The following is a 17583-nucleotide window of genomic DNA, read 5'->3' as shown; positions in this document are numbered from 1 at the left end:
CTCCCATGGCAGTGTCCTCATCCTGGCCCAGTTCTCATCTTGTTCAGAAAAGAGAAGTCTGGTGGTTTGGAGCAATAAGAAATCCCTCTTACACATCACTAAAGGCTGACCAGCTGAGGAATAAAAAAGATTATATTGAGTGCCAGTAAATTGCCACACGTGGTACCAAAGTTGGGACTGCAGCACGAATCTCTCAAGGCTGAATCTTCATCAAAGCAGTTCCAAAAGCAGATTTTATTTCCTGTTTATAGAGACAGCGCCAGGGAGGGCACAGAGCAGGCACAGACTGCACAGCCCTGCTGGCCCTGTCACTCCAGCTCTGGGGAGTGTCCAGAAAACTCCTTTTCCTGTTATTCCCACCCTCCTGAGACACCATTTATTGCAGTAGATACATGGAACCATAAACTCAGCTCTTCCTTTCCTTTAATGAGTGATGGTTTGTATTTTTTAAAAATACACAATGCTAATTTTTCTTTCCAGTCAGAGCACAAAACTTGTTAATTTAGATATTAAGTGATTAAACAACTTGGTGTTTTTTATTACAGCTCTGGTGAGTTACAGATCCTGACTGCAGTACCACAGGTGTCAGATAAATGTGAAAAGAGGTTTATTGCTTCATTTGTTATCCCAGTGACTGGTTTTGTGTGCTTTGGGAACAACTTCAAGGTTCCTCAAGGGACAATAAGGACTCCCTTAATTTTTTATTCCCAGTTCTTTGCAGCTATTTTAGGAACACGTGTTTTGACATGTATCTGCTCTTTATAAAAGGCAGGAACACAGCATCCCTGCCCCCATTTCTTTTATTAATGTAGAAGCTTTTAAATTTTTCATCCCTTCAGTTGGTGATAGTTCAGCTTCACATAATTTTATCTGCAAATGTGAAAATCTTCCTTTCAAAAGACAGAGTAGAAAGATTGTTCCAGGTAGATCCTGTGTGGTAAAATGAGTCATTTTTAGAAGGATATTTTGAATTTGTATAGGTATTTCTTTTAAGAAAAGTGTATTTGGTCTAACCTCTGAACACTTAGATACACTGTACACTGCATGCCAAACTCTTCAAAGGAACTGGTTTCAAGATTAAAATTAAAAGGAAAGAAATTGAAGCAAGAAGAGGTGGGTGTTTTCAGATGGAGTGGGAAAATATGTGACAGAATCCACTCTGTTTATATTTTTAAGAGGCAGCCTTATTCCTAAATTATGCCACCTGCAGAAAAATCTGTGGATAAAAATACATGTAACATTGTCACACTATTTCTATTGATTCAGCACTTCGTTATTTTCTCATTTCAGGAGAAGAAAGGGAAGTTCTAAGAAGCTCCAGGTATTGTCTAGAGTCTAATGCAAGAATCACAGCAAATGAAAGGGGGTTGCTTATTTCTTTTTAGATGTTAAATCTTTGAAATGTTGACTTTTCAGGCCCATTTCTGCTCAGTTTATTTATCTGTTCCAATTTTTTGGTGTGTTTGCAGCAGAGGGGGATTTACCCAGCTCTTACCACATGCCACAAGCACGGAATATTTCTGACATGTGAAGAGTATCAATCGCAGTGGGGTTTGGACATAATGTTACACTCATTGTTTATATTTTTAGCAAACAGTTTGAATAATATTATGCTCATCTTTAATGTTATGTTACACCTGTAAGGTGGGACAGTTTCTCATCCATCAACAGGCAGAGTAGTTTCTCTTAAAAACTCATTTTTCAGTCAAAAATGTTCAGATGTTCTTTCAGTGCAGTCACTGTCCAGCTGATGTAGTTTCTTTGCCTGTACCTACAGTTGTTCCAATAAAACTTTAAAATATTTTTTGATTACTTGGCATTATTTGAATAATTTCTTAAAACTTTGTTGTTTTGAGAGAGAAGAAACGTGAACTTTTTACCAGAAATCCAGAGAGTTAATGAATACCTCTGGAAAACTTGCAGATTGATTATTCATTAAATAGTAGAGAAGCAGTTTAGTCTTAATTTTTAATGATATATGGTACATGAGGCAAGAGTGTAAAGGATCATTAGTGACAGAGAAGGGGGATAATAGGATAAATACGGAATTTATGTAGTTCTAGCATTTATATGCTGCTGATAAATTAGGTAAAACGCTTCACATCAGCTACCTAACTGACACTTAACCACATTAAATCTTTAACATATTACTCCGAAATAACATTCCCTCTGTAATCTAGCGGGTCTGTTTAGTAGCAAGGCTGGCTGTGGGTGTATTTCCCAAGGCAGCCAAGAGCTGCAGCGGTGTCCTGGCTACAGCGGCTGGTCCCGGCAGTGCGAGGGGCCGCTGGGGTTGTAGCTGGGGTGGAAATCCAGGTGCTCGTAGGCGGTGATGAAGGTGTCGGAGCCGGTGCAGTGGCTCTTCTCCAGGGCCGTGTTCAGGCTCTCGTTCCTGTACATGCCAATCTTGCCCAGGTGATCCGAAAACTTGTGCGAGAGGGAGTGGAAGGAGTTCTGCGGATGGCGAGAAAAGGAGAGGGGCGGGGGGGGGGGAGGGAATGTTTTAAAAGCCAACCTCGACAACAGCTGCAAAGGCTGGATGCAGCGGGGACGGGTGCGGACGGGGGCAGCGTGTCCCCATCTGCCTCGGGTGCTCGGTCCCGTACCGGCAGCTCGTGCACCGTGGGGGCCCTGCTGCCGTAGCTCTGGTTGACGGTCCGGAAGCGGGGGTGACCCTGCGGCTGCCTGCGGGGGGAGAGCACAGCTAGCGAGGGGAGCGGGGCGCCGGGGCCGGGGCCGGGCCAGCGCTCACCCGTAGCCGCGGTAGAAGGTGAGCTCCTGGAAGCGGCGCGGCACTCCCGGGCTGAGGCCGGACATGGCGGAGCCGCCGGGCCGGAGCGTTGCCCGGCGACGAAACGCGGAGGGCGGGGAGCGACCGCTCCGAGCCGCGCAACCGCCCCGGGCAGGGCGGGGGCCGCGCTCCGCTCCGCCCCGCAGGAAGCGGAAAGCGCCGCTGACCTTCCCTCCCTCCCTCCCTCCCTCCTCCTCCTCCTCCTCCTCCTCCTCCGTGCCCTGCCGCGGGCTCGGAGCATGGCGGTGCCGCGGCTCCTGCGGGCAGGTGAGCGGCGGGACCCGGCCCGGCCCGGAGCGGCCCGGCCCGCCCGTGTGACCCGCGTGTTTCTCTCCCGCAGCAGCCCCGCGGTTCTACAGCAGCGTCCCGGTCCCGGTCCCGGCCCCGGCAGCCAGCCGGCCCCGCGGTGAGTGCTGCCTGCACCCCCGGCACACAGCGCTTGAGCCCTGCAGCAGCGGCCGTGCTGCATCGGCCGCCGCTCCGCAGTCCCGGCTCGGCCCCACCAAACACACGGGTTATTTGTTTCCCCTCTCTCAGATGAGGATGACAAGCTGCTGACCGAGCCTCTCAGCCACCCCGACTTCTTCAGCGTGAAGGAGCTCTTCACCCTGAAAGATCTCTTTGATGCTCGGGTGCACCTGGGCCACAAAAAGGGATGTCGGCACAGGTGAGTGATGCTTTTCGTGATCCAGTGCTTGTTGACATCGGGAATGCTTCCCCACACCACATTTGCTGGATTGGTCTGAGCCTGGAACTGCCCACCCAGGGCAGGAGATCCCCCCAACATTGAGAGGGTGTGAGACTGGGACAGACACTGGGTGCGAGGGCTCTCAGAACACCTCTGGTATCAGCCAGGAGCAGGAGCATGGGATGTTTCCTGTGGGGCCCCACACATCCAGAAACACTCGATGCCCGCACACCCCATCCCCGTGTCCCCTGTGCCGCCCTCCCGCTGCCCCCGCAGGTTCATGGAGCCCTACATCTTCGGCTGCCGCCTGGATCAGGACATCATCGACCTGGATCAGACCATGCAGCACCTGCAGCTGGCCCTCAACTTCACGGCCCACGTCGCCTACCGCGGGGGCATCATCCTGTTCGTCAGCCGCAAGCGCCAGTTCTGCCACCTGGTCGAGAGCACGGCGCGGGCGTGCGGGGAGTACGCGCACACCCGCTACTGGCAGGGCGGGCTCCTCACCAACGCCCACGTCCAGTTCGGCCCTGGCGTCCGCCTGCCCGACCTCCTCGTCTTCCTCAGCACCCTCAACAACGTCTTCGAGCCGCACGTGGCCATCCGGGACGCGGCCAAGATGAACATCCCCACGGTTGGGGTGGTGGACACGAACTGCAACCCGTGTTTAATCACCTACCCCATTCCCGGGAATGACGACAGCCCCGCGGCCGTGGAGCTCTACTGCAAACTCTTCAGGATGACCATCATCCGTGCCAAGGACAAGAGGCGGCATAGCGAGGCCACGAAGGAGCTGTGGAAGAAAGCCGAGGGCAACTAGAGCCCTAGGGATGGGCTCAGTGCCTCTGCTCCAATTCCATGGGACTGGCTCTGCATCCAGAGCACCGGCTCTTGGCACAGCTGGCTGGCTGGGGAAGGGACCCCCCAGTCCTGTGCACGGTGATCCAACAGCAGTCACAGCCATGGAGGGTCTTTAGCTCCAAAAACTTGTACAGAGCAGTGCAAGGGGAAATAGAGCCAGGCCAGCCCCTGCTCTTATCCTTGAGTTTGTCACTGTTGCAGGGGGGTGCCGCTGTCCTGTGGCTTTCCTGAGCTTGTGATCTCACCTGAAACCACTTCTGTTTTGCATCTCTTCTTAGCAAATAAAAGGATTTATCCCTGTGATCCTCTTTGGATTTTTCCCTTGTGGAGTGGGATGGGGAGTCTGGCTGGGGCAATCACAGCAATGAGGGAAAGGGATGAAGGATGGGCCCATGCTGGGGACACTGCAGAGTGGCTGATGCAGGACGGGAGGGTCCCCACTTTGTCCCAGGACACACTGTGAGCCCAACCTTTGCCACCACGGGATATGGGGGACTCCAGGAGCAGCTGAGAAAATGGGATACCTATCCCTTAGTAGCATTGTGTCTCCATGGGAGGCCCTAGAGCAGTCCTGGGCAGGGCTCTGTGTCCCATCCCATGTCCTATCCCATGTGTCCCATCCCATGTCCCATCCTGTATGTCCCATCCCGTGTCCCATCCCATGTGTCCCATCCCGTTTCCCATCCCGTCTGTCCCATCCCATGTCCATCCCATGTGTCCCATCCCATCTGTCCCATCCCGTCTGTCCCATCCCGTGTCCCATCCCATATCCATCCCGTGTCCCATCCCGTGTCTCATCCCGTCTGTCCCATCCCGTGTCCCATCCCGTGTCCATCCCATGTCCATCCCGTGTCCATCCCATGTCCATCCCGTGTCCCATCCCATGTCCCATCCCATGTCCCATCCCGTGTCCCATCCCATGTCCATCCCATGTCCCATCCCGTGTCCCATCCCGTGTCCCATCCCATGTCCCATCCCGTGTCCATCCCATGTCCATCCCGTGTCCATCCCATGTCCCATCCCGTGTCCATCCCATGTCCATCCCATGTCCCATCCCGTGTCCCATCCCATGTCCATCCCATGTCCCATCCCGTGTCCCATCCCATGTCCCATCCCATGTCCATCCCATGTCCCATCCCATGTCCCATCCCATGTCCATCCCGTGTCCATCCCGTGTCCATCCCGTGTCCATCCCGTGTCCATCCCGTGTCCATCCCATGTCCATCCCGTGTCCCATCCCGTGTCCATCCCGTGTCCATCCCGTGTCCATCCCATGTCCCATCCCATGTCCCATCCCATGTCCATCCCATGTCCATCCCATGTCCATCCCGTGTCCATCCCGTGTCCATCCCGTGTCCATCCCATGTCCCATCCCATGTCCCATCCCATGTCCATCCCGTGTCCCATCCCATGTCCATCCCATGTCCATCCCGTGTCCCATCCCATGTCCCCCAACGGCCGCTCCCGGCTCTGGGTCCTCCCGCCCGACAGGGGGCGCTCGCTGGCGGAAGAGCGGCGCGCACGCGCGCCAGTCCCTCCCTATATAAGCCGGAGGCGGGGGCCGGCTCGCCCTTTCGGCGGGCGCGGGGCGGCGGGAGCGGAGCTGCTGCGGGGCTTCAGCGCAGCTCTGGCGGGGCCGCAGCGGGACCGCGACCGGCCTCGGCCTCTCCCTTTCCCGGCAGGGTCAGCTGAAAGCGCTGCGTCCCTCATGCGCAGGAAACCGGTGATGATTGAGACGGCTCCACAGCTGCGCCTTCCCCCGCCATGTTACGGCGAGGCTCCCTCAGGGCCGGTGCCGCTTTCCCCCGGCGCTGAGCGGCTGCGGCGGAAGGAACGAGCCAGGTGAGGCTGAGGGAACGGCCCTTCCCCCTCAGCCACGCGGCCGGGGCCGGCCCCGAGCGGCCCTGGGGCTCTGTGGGCTCCGGGAGCTGCCACGTGCGCCGTAATTCGGGCATATCATGGAATGCGCTACAAGCAAAATAATGATACATATATATAAACTATTACATATATTATTAATAGCTAATATTGTAATATATTTGTATGTTATGAACTGAATATATATATTTTTAAATACGTAGAGCTGTAATATAAAGCATACACAGCTGTGTATATTCTAATATACCCCGTTGAAGAAAGGAAGAAAATTAAAGGATTTAAGATTTTCAGGAAAATGTTTTCAAATATTTCAGTAGCTAACATGAATCTTTAGTAAATCCCCTTCTTGTTGTAATTTTCTGGTTTTCAGTTATATGGCGCGTTTCACAGAAAATTAAGGTTGTTAGGTGGTTATTAACAGCATTTTTCCTTTATTTTTCTTTCTTCAGCCTGGCAGTGGACAAAAAATGAACCAGCCAAGATGGTGTGACTTCAAAAATGAAGGGTAATCCTTCAGAAAAAGGCTGCTTAAGCAAGCTTCAACCACCTCTAACTGTAAGTGGAGTGTTACATTTGGTATCCCAACATGCAGCAAATACCTTTGTAGCAGTGCTTTTAAATAGGTGATAAAATCTTGTTTTTATAAATACCAGAGAGTCATGGAATGGTTTGGATTAGAGTGGACTCTTTCCACTATCCCAGGTTTCTCAGGGCAGCATCCAACCTGTCCTTAAATGCTTCCAGAGATGGACATCCACCCATAATTATATTTTTTTCAGTTTTTATGGGTTATTTGTTCCCCCCAGACTGCCACTGGCGTTGCAGAGATGGCTGCTGTGTCATCTTTGCGTCAGAGAGTGGCAAGAGAGAGCCAGGCTATGTTCTACGCTCGTTTGTTCTGCACCCCGTGAGCACTCAGAGTGATTGATAGCCTGACATCATTAATCAGCCTGATAGGAGACTGGGGAAAAACTAACTAAGCTGTTTGAAACGTGAGATCTGGATGTAGCAGACTGGGAAAGTTGTGTTTGATCTGTGCATATGGGTTTCTGATTATTTAGCCTTGAAAATCAGACCCTGTGGGTGCCACTTGTGTTACAGAAGAGTGAGGTGATCTGTAAAACCACGTGGCAGCACTGGGAGTCACCAACCTTAATCTTCTCAGAAAATAAAAGTTTTCCTGTGATGTTAATTTATATCTTCTGAATTCCTGTTGCCAGTGAAGCAGCAGTGGTGTAACCAGGCTTTGGGGCGTGGCTGAACACCATCCCGGTATTTCCCACTTTTCCCGAGGCCGTGCAGACCCGGAGGAGCCGCGGGCCAGGTGAGCTGCAGTGCTGGGAGCCACCCAGCCCCTGCCCCAGCTCGTGTTGCAGGCGTGGCTGCAGTGCCACGTCTGTGTCATTCGGTGGCAGACAGCAACAGGCGATGTCTTCCCTGGTGCTCTGAGCCCTGTGAGCTCCCAGGATTGCTCAACAACCTGACACTTCCTGATGGCTTTTCCTGGTCCTTGGATGGGGAATGGTGAAGGGTGGACAGCACACAGCTGACCCTGTCCTTCAGTCCTTGGTCAGGGACACCTTCCACTATCCCAGGCTGCTCCCTGGATCCAAATCGTGCTGTGTGCCACTGCCCCTTGTTGAGGGATGCCAGAAACGGAGCGAGAGCAGCTCTGGGCATGCAGGGATGGTGACCCTGAGGCTTTGCAGTGAGTAACTCTGGCACTGCTAAATGGGAAACCTCATTAAATGGCCTCTACAGGGCCAAAGGTGCCTCAGTGGTGCAAAGTGAACCCTTTAATTGGCAAAAGTCACTGGCTTTGGAAAAGAATGTTAATAAGGTTGTGGGGATGTGGTTATGCTTGAGGATGTGGCTCTTTTATTTGAATTTTGTGACTTTTAACCCTGCAGTCTTTCTTTGGGGTTTTTCATCAGGCTTTCCTCACACCGGGGGTCCTGCATGGGCACTGAGTGCTAATGAGTGTCTCTTTAGAGCTTCCCTGTGTGAGGCACAGCAGAACCATGGACATTTTCCTGATGGCATTTGCTGGGACTGCCCTTCCCCAAGCAGCACTCCTGGGCCATGGATATTGCTTTGCTGGCTGTCAGCTGTGGAAAACGTGAATGTTTTGCATGAAAGTGGTTTTGAGAGAAATTAAAAATCTCTGCGCACAAGAGAGCCCTTCATCACCAAGGGCTGGTTTGTGTCATGGCTTCAAAGGCTGGGATAAGTCCAGATTTTTTTTCCCTGCACTATTAATAGCTTGGCTCTGCACCAGGGTTGGCAAACTCACCTTGGATTTTTAGGGAGTGATGGAATAACCCAAAGCAGGCTCGAGCTATCCTGCTCTTAAATTATCCCTTTCCTAAACTCCCCCAGCCAGATTAATTTCTAAAACCCCTCTGATGTCATGGCAAAGAGTTTCTGCTAAATTTGTGTCGTGTCCTTCTGGACTAAAGGAAATCCCTGTGTAAAAGTTTCCTTATAACAGAGCCTTAAAAAGTGTGGTTTCATTTCCTGTTTCATCTTTTATTTCCCCTGGGATGTGAAAAATCTTGGGACAATCCCAAGACAATGAGGGCAGCAGAGTCTGGATGGCAGGGGTTAATTAGCTCATTAGTACTGACATTATTGCTCACTTTTCCTGACATCCTAGGCCTTTTTTTTTTATTTGCAGATTATGCCTTGAGATGCAGAATGTCTGACAAACGTTGAAACTGAGAACTGGTTGGCAGCATCCACGTCTGATGGTCTGGAGATTCCTAAAACTTGATCATCTGTGTTTTCTCTACATGGTTATGAAGGATTTAAATAAAAAAAACCACTAAATAAAGATGCCACCTACAAGACTGAAAGGATTATGCTGTGTATTTGTGGCACCCCAAGTAATGCTATTTTTTAACCATTCTAGGATTTAAGACTTTGTGGATATGAGAATTTAGGATTGTTTTAAAGCATTTAAAGGTTTTACCTCCATCCCCTTGGGCACAGAGGGGATCCATTGAGATCGGATTGTCAGTCTTGGTGTGTCCTGGCTTTCTTTCCATCTCCTGTGGGGAATTTGGAGGAATTGGAGTGTAAAACAGCTTTGCCTTGACTCATTTCTCCTGTATGCCAGTGTGGTTTGTAAACTGCACTCACTTTGTGCTTTTTATTAGTGACAGAATTCCTGGGAGTCAGCAACGGTTCCTGGGAGTGTCCAGGGCCATGGATTAATGGAACAATTGTTGTCACAAGTGTCTTTATTTCAATTAAGCTGTCAGGGCCAGGTCTCTCAGCTACAGGGGCCACCTCTTCAATAGATATTTAGAGAGGTTCTGATATTGAGGGAATGGTTTTCCTCCACTTTTCCAGGTGCTTTAAGACCTGCTTTGAGGGAAGGGAACAGCAGGGATTTAGTGGGAGGGAAGGATGAAAAATGGCTTTTCTGACGCCCTGAGGAGGGGATTTTGGCAGGGGTGTTGGATTCCTTTGCTAATGGCAGGAGATGGATTTGTCAGGGAGCTGTTGCCATGGGGATGCAGGACAAGGGATGAGGAGCTGGGGTGGCTGCCTGGAGCCTCCCTTGCTGAATTCCAGTGAATTCCAGCTCTGCCTTTCCCTGCCGTGCACCTGAACCTGCACACAGGACCTTGGCAGTGTCCGTACCCCATCCGGGCTGAGGACCCCTTCAAACACAGAATCCTTGGGAGTGCTCAACGTTTCCATGGATAAATCACATTTCAGAGGCAGCTCCTCGGCAGGGAGTGAGCTCTGAGTGCTGGACACGGAGCACTCCTGACACCGAAATGTCCCCAGTGAGAGGTGATGAGGATCCTGAAGAACCAACAGAAGGAAAATCCTGATCTTTCTCCCCAAAGACTCCTAAATTTGCAGCCCTGGTCAGGTGTATTTTTATTTTGTGATTCCCTAAGGAATTGTTGGCAGGAGAAGCAGCACATGCTCCAGCAGCAGGAATACGGCTGTGCTGGGAACACAGCAACCTTGGGGGAGTTTATCCAGCTCTTCCTCCCTGCCCAGAGTTGTAAGATTGCTGTAATTGAGCATTTCAAGGAAACAACCATAGTTGGAGCCCTGGGAGAGTAGACACAGCCAAGAAAAAAATGTCTGGAGACCTGCTAAAAGCTTTGCCCGGAAATTCATTTTAATAATGAGAGAAGCACTGGATTATTCTGGTATTAACCTTCAACCTCTGCAGGGCAAGCCCAGCTTAGTTTTTGGAGAATTAAACGGAGGGGTTGGCTTATCCCTGCTCTGAGTGTGGTGGGCAGTGACACCCGGGGCACACGAAGGGGTCACAGCGGTTCGAGTTTAGCCCTTTGCCTTTAAGCCATCCTTGGCCTCGGCCGCTTCCAGAGCGGACACGTGAGGGAATGGCTTGTGCTGCCAATTCCAGACTGGGGGCAGGAGCAGCTGGGGGAGCCTCTCACAAGCCACGGCATCACTGTCAGGGTCAGGCACTTAAAAACGGAACCAAAGAACCGCCACCATTCTCCACGGTGCACCAGACAGCTGATCTGCTTCCTGTGTGACAGCTGGATCTGATGGCAGGTGACTCAGACACTTAAGGAGAGACTTTTGAATGGGGAAATCTACCTTTTCCTCCTTTTTAGATCACAAACAAGCTGGTACTTAACAGGCTGCTGTTTGGCTATTGATGGACGGGTGTGATTCACGTAAAAGCTGTTTATTTACATCAGAGCCGTTCCTCAAAAGGAGATGTGACAAGTACAGCATGAATGATTCATTCCCATCGCTTTGCTCTGCTTTCCTGCTCATCAAGGAACAGTTTGATGCATCCAGCTGGGCTCTGCTTCCTTATCCCTTTCAGTGTCTTCTTCCTCCCCCAAGCCTGCTCAGCTCAGCTCCGTGTCCCAGCTCCGCTCCTGCCAACCCATCCCTGATCCTGCTGGGTGGTGGAAGTCATGATGCTTGCTTTTCCATGAAGGAGAAGGGGCTGCAGCTCTGCTGAATTCCCTGTGCAGGGTATGTTTTTCCTGGGTGGGAGAAGATGGAGAAACAGGCCTTCAGCCCTTGGACCTCACGCCAAGCTCAGATTGGAAACGCCAGGGCCGTGCTTCCCCCGTTAGGAATATTTGGTGTTGGAAATCTTCTTCCAGAGCAAGGTCTTGAGGTTGTTGAGCACAAGGGAGTGGTGCACTTCCATCTGGCTGGCCAGGCCGCTCAGGGTCATGCAAGTTCGGAGCTGCTTCTGCAGCTCTTCCTTCAGCTCCAGGGGAGCTCCATAGAGCAGATAGTCCTGCAGCAGCCCACACACCTTGGCCAGGTTGGGCTGCACCATGTCACCCTTGCACTGCTTCAGGAGCTTGTCACACGTGGCCGTGCAGTCCCGCCCGTAGGTGCAGTCCCCGTTCTGCTCACAGTGCCGGCCCTTGAGGAATCCTCTGATTGTCATCTCCGTTGCCACCTTCCGCAGGTTGACCATTTTGAAGTCGTACTTGTCGTTGTAGCCCACGTTCCTGAGGCTGCTCTCGCAGATGTAGAAGTTCCCGTAGGTCCCGTGGAAGATTTCCTCCACGAACTCCAGGAGGCCGATGGCGATCTTGGCGCGCCGGGGCCAGGCTGGCGCAAACCACTGGTGGATGAGCTGGTGGGCGATGGGAGGCAGCAGGGACTGCAGGAAAGGGGGGACGTCCACCCCATAGAGGGAGGTGTGGGGGATCTTCTCGGTGACATAAAGGTCCCCGCAGTGCCCCAGCAGCTTGGCCGTGTGCTCCTTCTCGTGCAAGGAGAACATGAGGAGGAACTCGTTGAGCTGAAGCAGCGCCCAGATGGATTTGGCCTCTGCCAGGGACACCTTCCTGTCACGGTTCACGTCTGCCATGGTGATGATCCGGCTCACCAAGGCGGGAAGAGATGGCTGATCCCCCAGCTTGGACTGCAAAACCAACAAGAATTGGCATCAGAGCCTCACAGCTCTCCGTGTTTGGGTGTCACATCACAAAACCAAACTGGGGGAGCAAAGAACTGAGTTGGGGAGAGGAGGAAACGGTGACACTCCAGGAAATCCAGCACCACACCAGGTGTGGGCAGATCCAGCTCCAGCAGAATTTTTCCAGCCACAGATAAAAGAGTAAAGAGTAAAAAGGTGCTCTAGACTCTCCTGCCAGAGTTGCCACCCCACCACTGCTGCAGGAGCCCCAACAAGGGTCAGGGCCACCAAATCAGCTCTGCCCAGCACAGATGCCATCCACAGCTGTGGCACAGCCACCTCCAGGGATGTGGCTACTGAAACCTCACAGATGAGGATTCATGGCAGGGAATGGAGATTTTCCTCCACTAATCCAGTGCATGGCACTGGCACCCAGCAGTGGATGGGGGCCACGGGCAGGAGGAGCTCTTGTTCAAAGGGAAGGAAAAACACCATCGGTGTTTCTGACTCACGGGAGCCATCCCAGGCCTGTGGGATCACACAGGGCCCTGCACTGACCTTCAGGAAGTTGAGGAGCATTTCCTTGAACTCGTCCATCGAGGTCCCCCGCGTGGGTTTGTCGAAGAGCACCACGTCCCTCCTGGGCACAGAGTCCGGGCGGCTGTCGGCCCTCAGGGCTTCCCCGACGCCACATTTGATGATCACCTCCCTGTCCCTCCAGAGCCCTCTGTAAACCTGCAGCACAGGGAGGGGGGCAGCAGGTGGAAGGAGCTGGGTTCTGGTTCAGGATGGGCAGAGGGTTTGATGCTGGTGCCCAGCCCCTGGCATGGCTGGGGGGCACACACCTACCTGCTGGCTGGGGGAGGAGGAGAGGCAGTGCTGGAACAGGAGGCTGCGCTCCTCACACAGGTCCTTGCACGTGGAGCCAGAAATGATCCCTTTCTTGTACTGGTCACACTGGGGAGGGCAAGGAGAGAGGAGCTCAGCAGGGACAGATTTCTACTGGCCCTTAGGGATGGCTCAGTGCCTTGAGCGTGGTGGGGCTGGGCTGGCAGGGACCCCTGTGCTGCTGGAGGGACCTCAGGGATTTATTCCTGGATGCTGCTGCTGCAAATCCAGGGCTTTGGGAGAACTTGTGGGCTGAAGGAGAGGGCAGCGTGGGGTTGGGTGAGGATGCACAGGCTCAGGGTGCTCAGCAGAGCAGCAGTCTCTTCTGTGAAGCAGGCTGGCCCCAGTCCAGGGGGTGGCAGGGACAGGGACAGACGGTGGCTCTGCGGCCAGGCTGGACTGGAGACATCCCTGGGCAGGAGAAGCTTGCAGCTCCTCAGCGAGGGCAGCCTCAGGGCTGGAAGCTGGAGCTGCAGACATCCACTGCAACTTTTCCCTTTTTTTTTCTCTGCTGTGGATGGGAATTAACCCTTGGACCTGCTCACAGGGGACATGGCCAGACACAGAGTCTGGAAGCCCCAGCTGCGAGCAGGAATTAGTGCCCAGGACCCTGCGGTCGGAGTCAGGCAGAAAATCAAATTAAACGATCGTCGCTGTTGTTATGGCAATTCCTGCCTCCCTTCTCTGCTGAGGGACTGATCAAGGAGGCTTGTTCTGACACAGCCCAGCTCCCCCTGCTCGCCTGGGCTGGGCTGAGTCCCATGCCAGGCACACACAGCAGTCCTGGGGACATCCTGCCACGGGGAACACGGAACGTGCACCACCCTGCACACCCAGGACAGGGGCAACACACAGAGCCAGGCTGCCACAAGGAGCTCTGGGGCTCTCCTTAGGGCTCAGCAGCAGTCACAGAGAGGCACCATGGCCTGAGTGCTCCCCCTTCTCCTCCTGCTCTGCAGAGCCCAGAGGGGACTGGTGCAATGCTGTCCCTGCCCACAGATGCTGCTCCCTGCCCTGACATTCCAGCTTCATCTGCACAAACACGGCTCTGCCCACGTCTGCCCTGGCTGCTTCCCTCTGACATCTCATGAAATTGTTTCACTGTCACCCTGGCAGGGTAAGGTCACCCCTCCTGCTCCGAGCTCCGTGCGATGTCAGGGACAGCACCAGGGCAGCAGCTGCCAGGAGAGCTCCTCCTCCCAGTTTTGGGGCTCATGAGGCTGGAAATGGGGCTCCCACAGCCCCACTCAGCCCAGCACCCCGAACAGGAGCCAGGGGCTGTGCTGCCACTCACGATGATCATCCGGCAGACGTGGCCGCGGCACAGCTCTGAGTAGGACGAGTAGTGCATGTAGGCCACCCAGCTGCCCACGAAGATGCCCAGCCACACCACCAGCAGATACTTCACCTTGATCCCTGGGAGGCGGCCCTGCAAGGGAAAGGAAATGCTTTTGAAACCCTTTTGGAAGGGCAGGGCTTTGCCCAGGGCAGCGGCAACTGGCCAAGGATGGCTTCTGCCACACAAACCAACCTGAGCGCTGGGGAAACCTCCAGCCCTTTTTATATATATTCATCAGTCTCTTATGCAACTCCTGCTGCAAGTAGGTCACTTAAAATTCCCTAAAAGCAGGGGGATTACGGTGCTGGGCTGCAAGGAGCTGGATGCTGTGCATTCCCAGGAGCTGTGGCCATGTCCTCCCGCTCTCCTGCCCTGTGCAAGCCTGGGGTACCCCGGTGGGGCTGCAAGAGCTCTGCTCCTGTTTGGGGACACCCCTGGCAGCAGAATCCCCCCTTTACAAAGCCCCACGGGCAGGGGAAGCTCCCAGCAGCAGTTCCCGTGTGGGAGCGGGTGAGTAACAAACCTGGGAGCTCACGGGTGATGCTCTGTGCAAACAGCTCGGAGGCTCTCAGCAGGATTTTGTTTTGTTGGCTCTGTTTCTTCCCCCCTGACCCTGGCACAGCAGCACTGCTGCCATCTGGCCTCCTGCAAGAGAGTCTGCTCACCTGGCTCGAGTAACAGAGCAGATCCCAGCAGCTCCAAAGGACAGGGAATGGATCCTTGCATTAAACAAACCATTCCATCCCATTTCTACATGTGATTCTACAGAACCTTGGCCTTTGACCACCTCCAAACCCTCCTCACGACCTGGGATAGGGCTGGATCTGAGTGGATGCAGCACCTTTAAAACCTGCCAGGGACCCTCGTTTGGGTCCTGTAGCCCAAAACCACTCCCCTCCTCCAAAATGCTCCTCCTCAGCCCCTCTCCAGGAGCTGTCAGGGCTCTGGGAGCCCCAGGAACGGGCAGTGAGGGTGAGAGCAGGCAGGTCCGCCTCGAGATCGTGACATTTCTCCTGTTAATTGGAAACCCCAAAGTCTGAAGTGGGCCAGGGTACCCGGCTTGCCTATCAAGCAATGGCACTGCTAATTAACATGAAATTAAATTAAAGAGAAGCCAAGCACAGCCAGGACTTGGCAAAGACAAAGTGTGGGTGGCTGCTCCTGTGAGCTGAGAGCCAGCTCATGGCCCTGAAGTCAGACACACTGAGACCCTGAGATCCCCCCCAGCACAGCAGCTCCCCAAAACTGCCCAGGGTGGGTGCGTGAGGCCCCCTGCCCTCAGCAAGGGACTTCCCACTAGAGATATGTCTTGGAAAACCCTGGAATAGGCAAAATGTCACTTTTTGCTTATTCTGACTTGGAATCACTCGTGTTCCTGTGGCAGAAGGGGGGTCAGGACTGCAGCCTGAGCATGGCATGGGGAGCTCTGCCTTCATCATCTCCTAAATGGTGGAAAGAAACATGGGAGTGGGGGGTGCATTTCAGTGAGAGCTTGCCCTGAGCTTTTCTTGGATTTTGGATTTTGAGAGTTCCTCCAGCGCCTCAGTGTCAAGGCACAGGGGTTTCTGTCCCCATTGCCTCCCCTGCACTGAAGGGTGTTACCCCACGAGAGTTGCTGTGTTTAGTTTTAGAGTGACTCTGGACGATCTGGAAGTGACTTTGGGCTGGGGCTGACTTCAAAGGCAAAATGGATGCAGCATCAACAAAATCCTGCTCCATCCCTGTGCCTCCTCTGGGAACCTGGGGGTCACTCCACAGCAGCCCCAGCTCTGCCCCCCCAGGGTATCCCGTCCCGTGTATATCCCGTATCCCCTCTGGGATAACCCCTCTGGTCCAGCATCTTTGCCATAGTCAGGGTTTCTCATCCCACGGCTGCAGAGAAAACACCCATTCGAGCATCCCTGACATCCCTGGCCCCAGCATCCCTGGAGATCTGAGGCAGGTGCCCGGCTCCTCGGAAGCTCAGGGATAGGAAGAGGATGGAAAATAAAGAAAGAGAAGGAAGGAGCCATCCCTGCCCAGCTGCCTCGGCGGCTTCCCCCAGGGCTGCCCCGCTGCTCGCAGGCTCCGGCACGGCGGAGCGCGGAGCGGGTTATGCAACCGCTGCGGCCCCCGGGGCCGCTCCAGACCCCCGGGGCCGCTCCAGACCCGCGCCCCGTTCCCCGGCTCCCAGTTCCTCGCACCGGCGTCGGGGAGACCGAGGCGGAGCGTCCCTTTGTGCACGGCCGGTGCCAGGATGCTGAGACGGGCATCCCCGAGCCCGCATCCCCCATGCCAGCGCATCCCCCCGGCCCGGCGCATCCCCGAGCCCGCATCCTCCATCCCGGCGCATCCTCCTTCTGCCGGTACCTGCAGGCCCTTGGAGAAGGGGCAGAACAGCACCAGATGCACCAGCCGCCGGATCCTCCGCATGCTGCGGGCGCCCCGCGGCCGCGGGCCTCAGGCTCCGGGGGGCATGGCCGGGGCGGCCGCGCCCCCCCCACCGCCGCCGGGGCCGGGGGGGCCGGGGCCCCGGGAAGGGGGGCCCAGCCGAGCCGCCCGCTCGCCCCGCCGCAGCGCCCGGCCCGGCCCGCGGGGCTCGGCGGCTCCGCCCGGCGCGGGGCGGTGCGGGAGGCGGGGGCGGCGCTCGCAGCTCCGCCGCAGCCCGGGGAGCCGGGGGGCTGCTGCCCGGCACGGCCCCGCTCCGCACCTGGGCATCCCAGCCGGGGGTCCCATCCAGCCGCGCATCCCGCTTGAGGATCTCATCCCCACCCACTCCCATCCCCAGGCTCTCCCCACCACACAGGGGCTCTCCCAGCCCTGGCTGATGATCCTGGCAGAGCAGGAAGGCTTCTGTGGAGATGCTGATCCCACCTGGCCCCCAGCACTCACAGCAACTCCAGGTTTATTCAAAGCCATTTTGGGTGACAGCCAGATCCCTCCTTGTTACCCACAGCAGTAACCTGCGAGCACAGCTCGGGGGTGCAACCCCTCAAGCCTGAGCCCTGCCATCACTGCGGCTCCTTCTCCTCCTCGCTGTGTCCTTTCCCACCCTGAAGCCCAGCAGCAGCACTGGCTCGACCTCCCTGTTTGCACTAGGCTGGGCAGGGAAACCTCACAGCAAGACAGGGGCTGCTTTGTGTCCCACAGGTCAGGGACAGCCCCATCCAGGGGGATCCTGTGTGCACAGGCAAGTTAGAGCAAAGGGGACAGATGCAAATAATACCATGGGAAATGATCTGGGAGGCTCAGTCACGAGGTCATTG

The 17583-nt window shown here is 54.7% G+C and overlaps 3 protein-coding genes, 1 long non-coding RNA gene and 2 other non-coding genes across 7 annotated transcripts; 4 read left to right on the top strand and 2 right to left on the bottom strand.

The window, feature by feature from the left end:
• Positions 1–467: 467 nt before the first annotated feature.
• PIERCE1 (piercer of microtubule wall 1) lies at positions 468–2919 on the bottom strand. The gene is made up of 3 exons (XM_005529263.3): positions 2753–2919; positions 2607–2685; positions 468–2454 (listed from the first exon to the last, which is right to left on the bottom strand). Exons 1-3 carry the CDS (start codon positions 2815–2817, stop codon positions 2254–2256), a joined length of 345 nt encoding a protein of 114 aa, XP_005529320.1. The 5' UTR covers positions 2818–2919; the 3' UTR covers positions 468–2253.
• Positions 2920–2983: 64 nt separating this feature from the next.
• MRPS2 (mitochondrial ribosomal protein S2) lies at positions 2984–4643 on the top strand. 2 transcript variants are annotated; one of them, XM_005529262.3, is made up of 4 exons: positions 2984–3058; positions 3132–3197; positions 3329–3458; positions 3756–4643. In XM_005529262.3, the coding sequence occupies exons 1-4, from the start codon at positions 3031–3033 to the stop codon at positions 4297–4299; spliced, it is 768 nt and encodes a 255-aa protein (XP_005529319.1). In that variant the 5' UTR covers positions 2984–3030; the 3' UTR covers positions 4300–4643. The 2 variants fall into 2 exon arrangements, with proteins under 2 accessions (XP_005529319.1, XP_014113438.1); XM_014257963.2 differs by having other exon boundaries at positions 2992–3058; positions 3135–3197.
• Positions 4644–5923: 1280 nt separating this feature from the next.
• LOC106628499 (uncharacterized) lies at positions 5924–9073 on the top strand. Its single transcript, XR_001331892.2, has 4 exons — positions 5924–6182; positions 6668–6773; positions 7439–7542; positions 8896–9073. It is a non-coding gene; the product is annotated as an uncharacterized LOC106628499 (long non-coding RNA).
• Positions 7025–7158, top strand: LOC148182655 (small nucleolar RNA SNORA17). The gene has a single exon (XR_015774406.1). It is a non-coding gene; the product is annotated as a small nucleolar RNA SNORA17 (small nucleolar RNA).
• On the top strand, positions 7573–7706 carry LOC148182654 (small nucleolar RNA SNORA17). Its single transcript, XR_015774407.1, has one exon. It is a non-coding gene; the product is annotated as a small nucleolar RNA SNORA17 (small nucleolar RNA).
• Positions 9074–10337: 1264 nt separating the features above from the next.
• DIPK1B (divergent protein kinase domain 1B) lies at positions 10338–16800 on the bottom strand. Its single transcript, XM_005529207.2, has 5 exons — positions 16688–16800; positions 14294–14428; positions 12961–13068; positions 12670–12846; positions 10338–12117 (listed from the first exon to the last, which is right to left on the bottom strand). The coding sequence occupies exons 1-5, from the start codon at positions 16748–16750 to the stop codon at positions 11305–11307; spliced, it is 1296 nt and encodes a 431-aa protein (XP_005529264.2). The 5' UTR covers positions 16751–16800; the 3' UTR covers positions 10338–11304.
• Between the last annotated feature and the right edge of the window lie 783 nt (positions 16801–17583).

This window comes from Pseudopodoces humilis, chromosome 22 (genome assembly GCF_049639895.1).
Source record: "Pseudopodoces humilis isolate 2021_Gansu_Grassland_sample_001 chromosome 22, ASM4963989v1, whole genome shotgun sequence".
NCBI classification, from domain to species: Eukaryota; Metazoa; Chordata; class Aves; order Passeriformes; family Paridae; genus Pseudopodoces; species Pseudopodoces humilis.
This window is presented reverse-complemented; position numbering and strand designations above follow the sequence as displayed.

Bases quoted from the DNA above. Each gene is read 5' to 3' on its own strand.
- PIERCE1 (XM_005529263.3), bottom strand. From the start codon at position 2,817: ATGTCCGGCCTCAGCCCGGGAGTGCCGCGCCGCTTCCAGGAGCTCACC. The intron at 2,686-2,752 runs GTGAGCGCTGGC...CTCCCCCCGCAG, and splicing joins ACCTTCTACCGCGGCTACGG to GCAGCCGCAGGGTCACCCCC. The intron at 2,455-2,606 runs GTACGGGACCGA...CGCCATCCGCAG, and splicing joins CCACGGTGCACGAGCTGCCG to AACTCCTTCCACTCCCTCTC.
- MRPS2 (XM_005529262.3), top strand. From the start codon at position 3,031: ATGGCGGTGCCGCGGCTCCTGCGGGCAG. The intron at 3,059-3,131 runs GTGAGCGGCGGG...TCTCTCCCGCAG, and splicing joins GCCGCGGCTCCTGCGGGCAG to CAGCCCCGCGGTTCTACAGC. The intron at 3,459-3,755 runs GTGAGTGATGCT...CTGCCCCCGCAG, and splicing joins AAAAAGGGATGTCGGCACAG to GTTCATGGAGCCCTACATCT.
- DIPK1B (XM_005529207.2), bottom strand. From the start codon at position 16,750: ATGCGGAGGATCCGGCGGCTGGTGCATCTGGTGCTGTTCTGCCCCTTC. The intron at 14,429-16,687 runs GTACCGGCAGAA...TTTCCCTTGCAG, and splicing joins CCTTCTCCAAGGGCCTGCAG to GGCCGCCTCCCAGGGATCAA. The intron at 13,069-14,293 runs GTGAGTGGCAGC...TGCCCTCCCCAG, and splicing joins ACGTCTGCCGGATGATCATC to TGTGACCAGTACAAGAAAGG.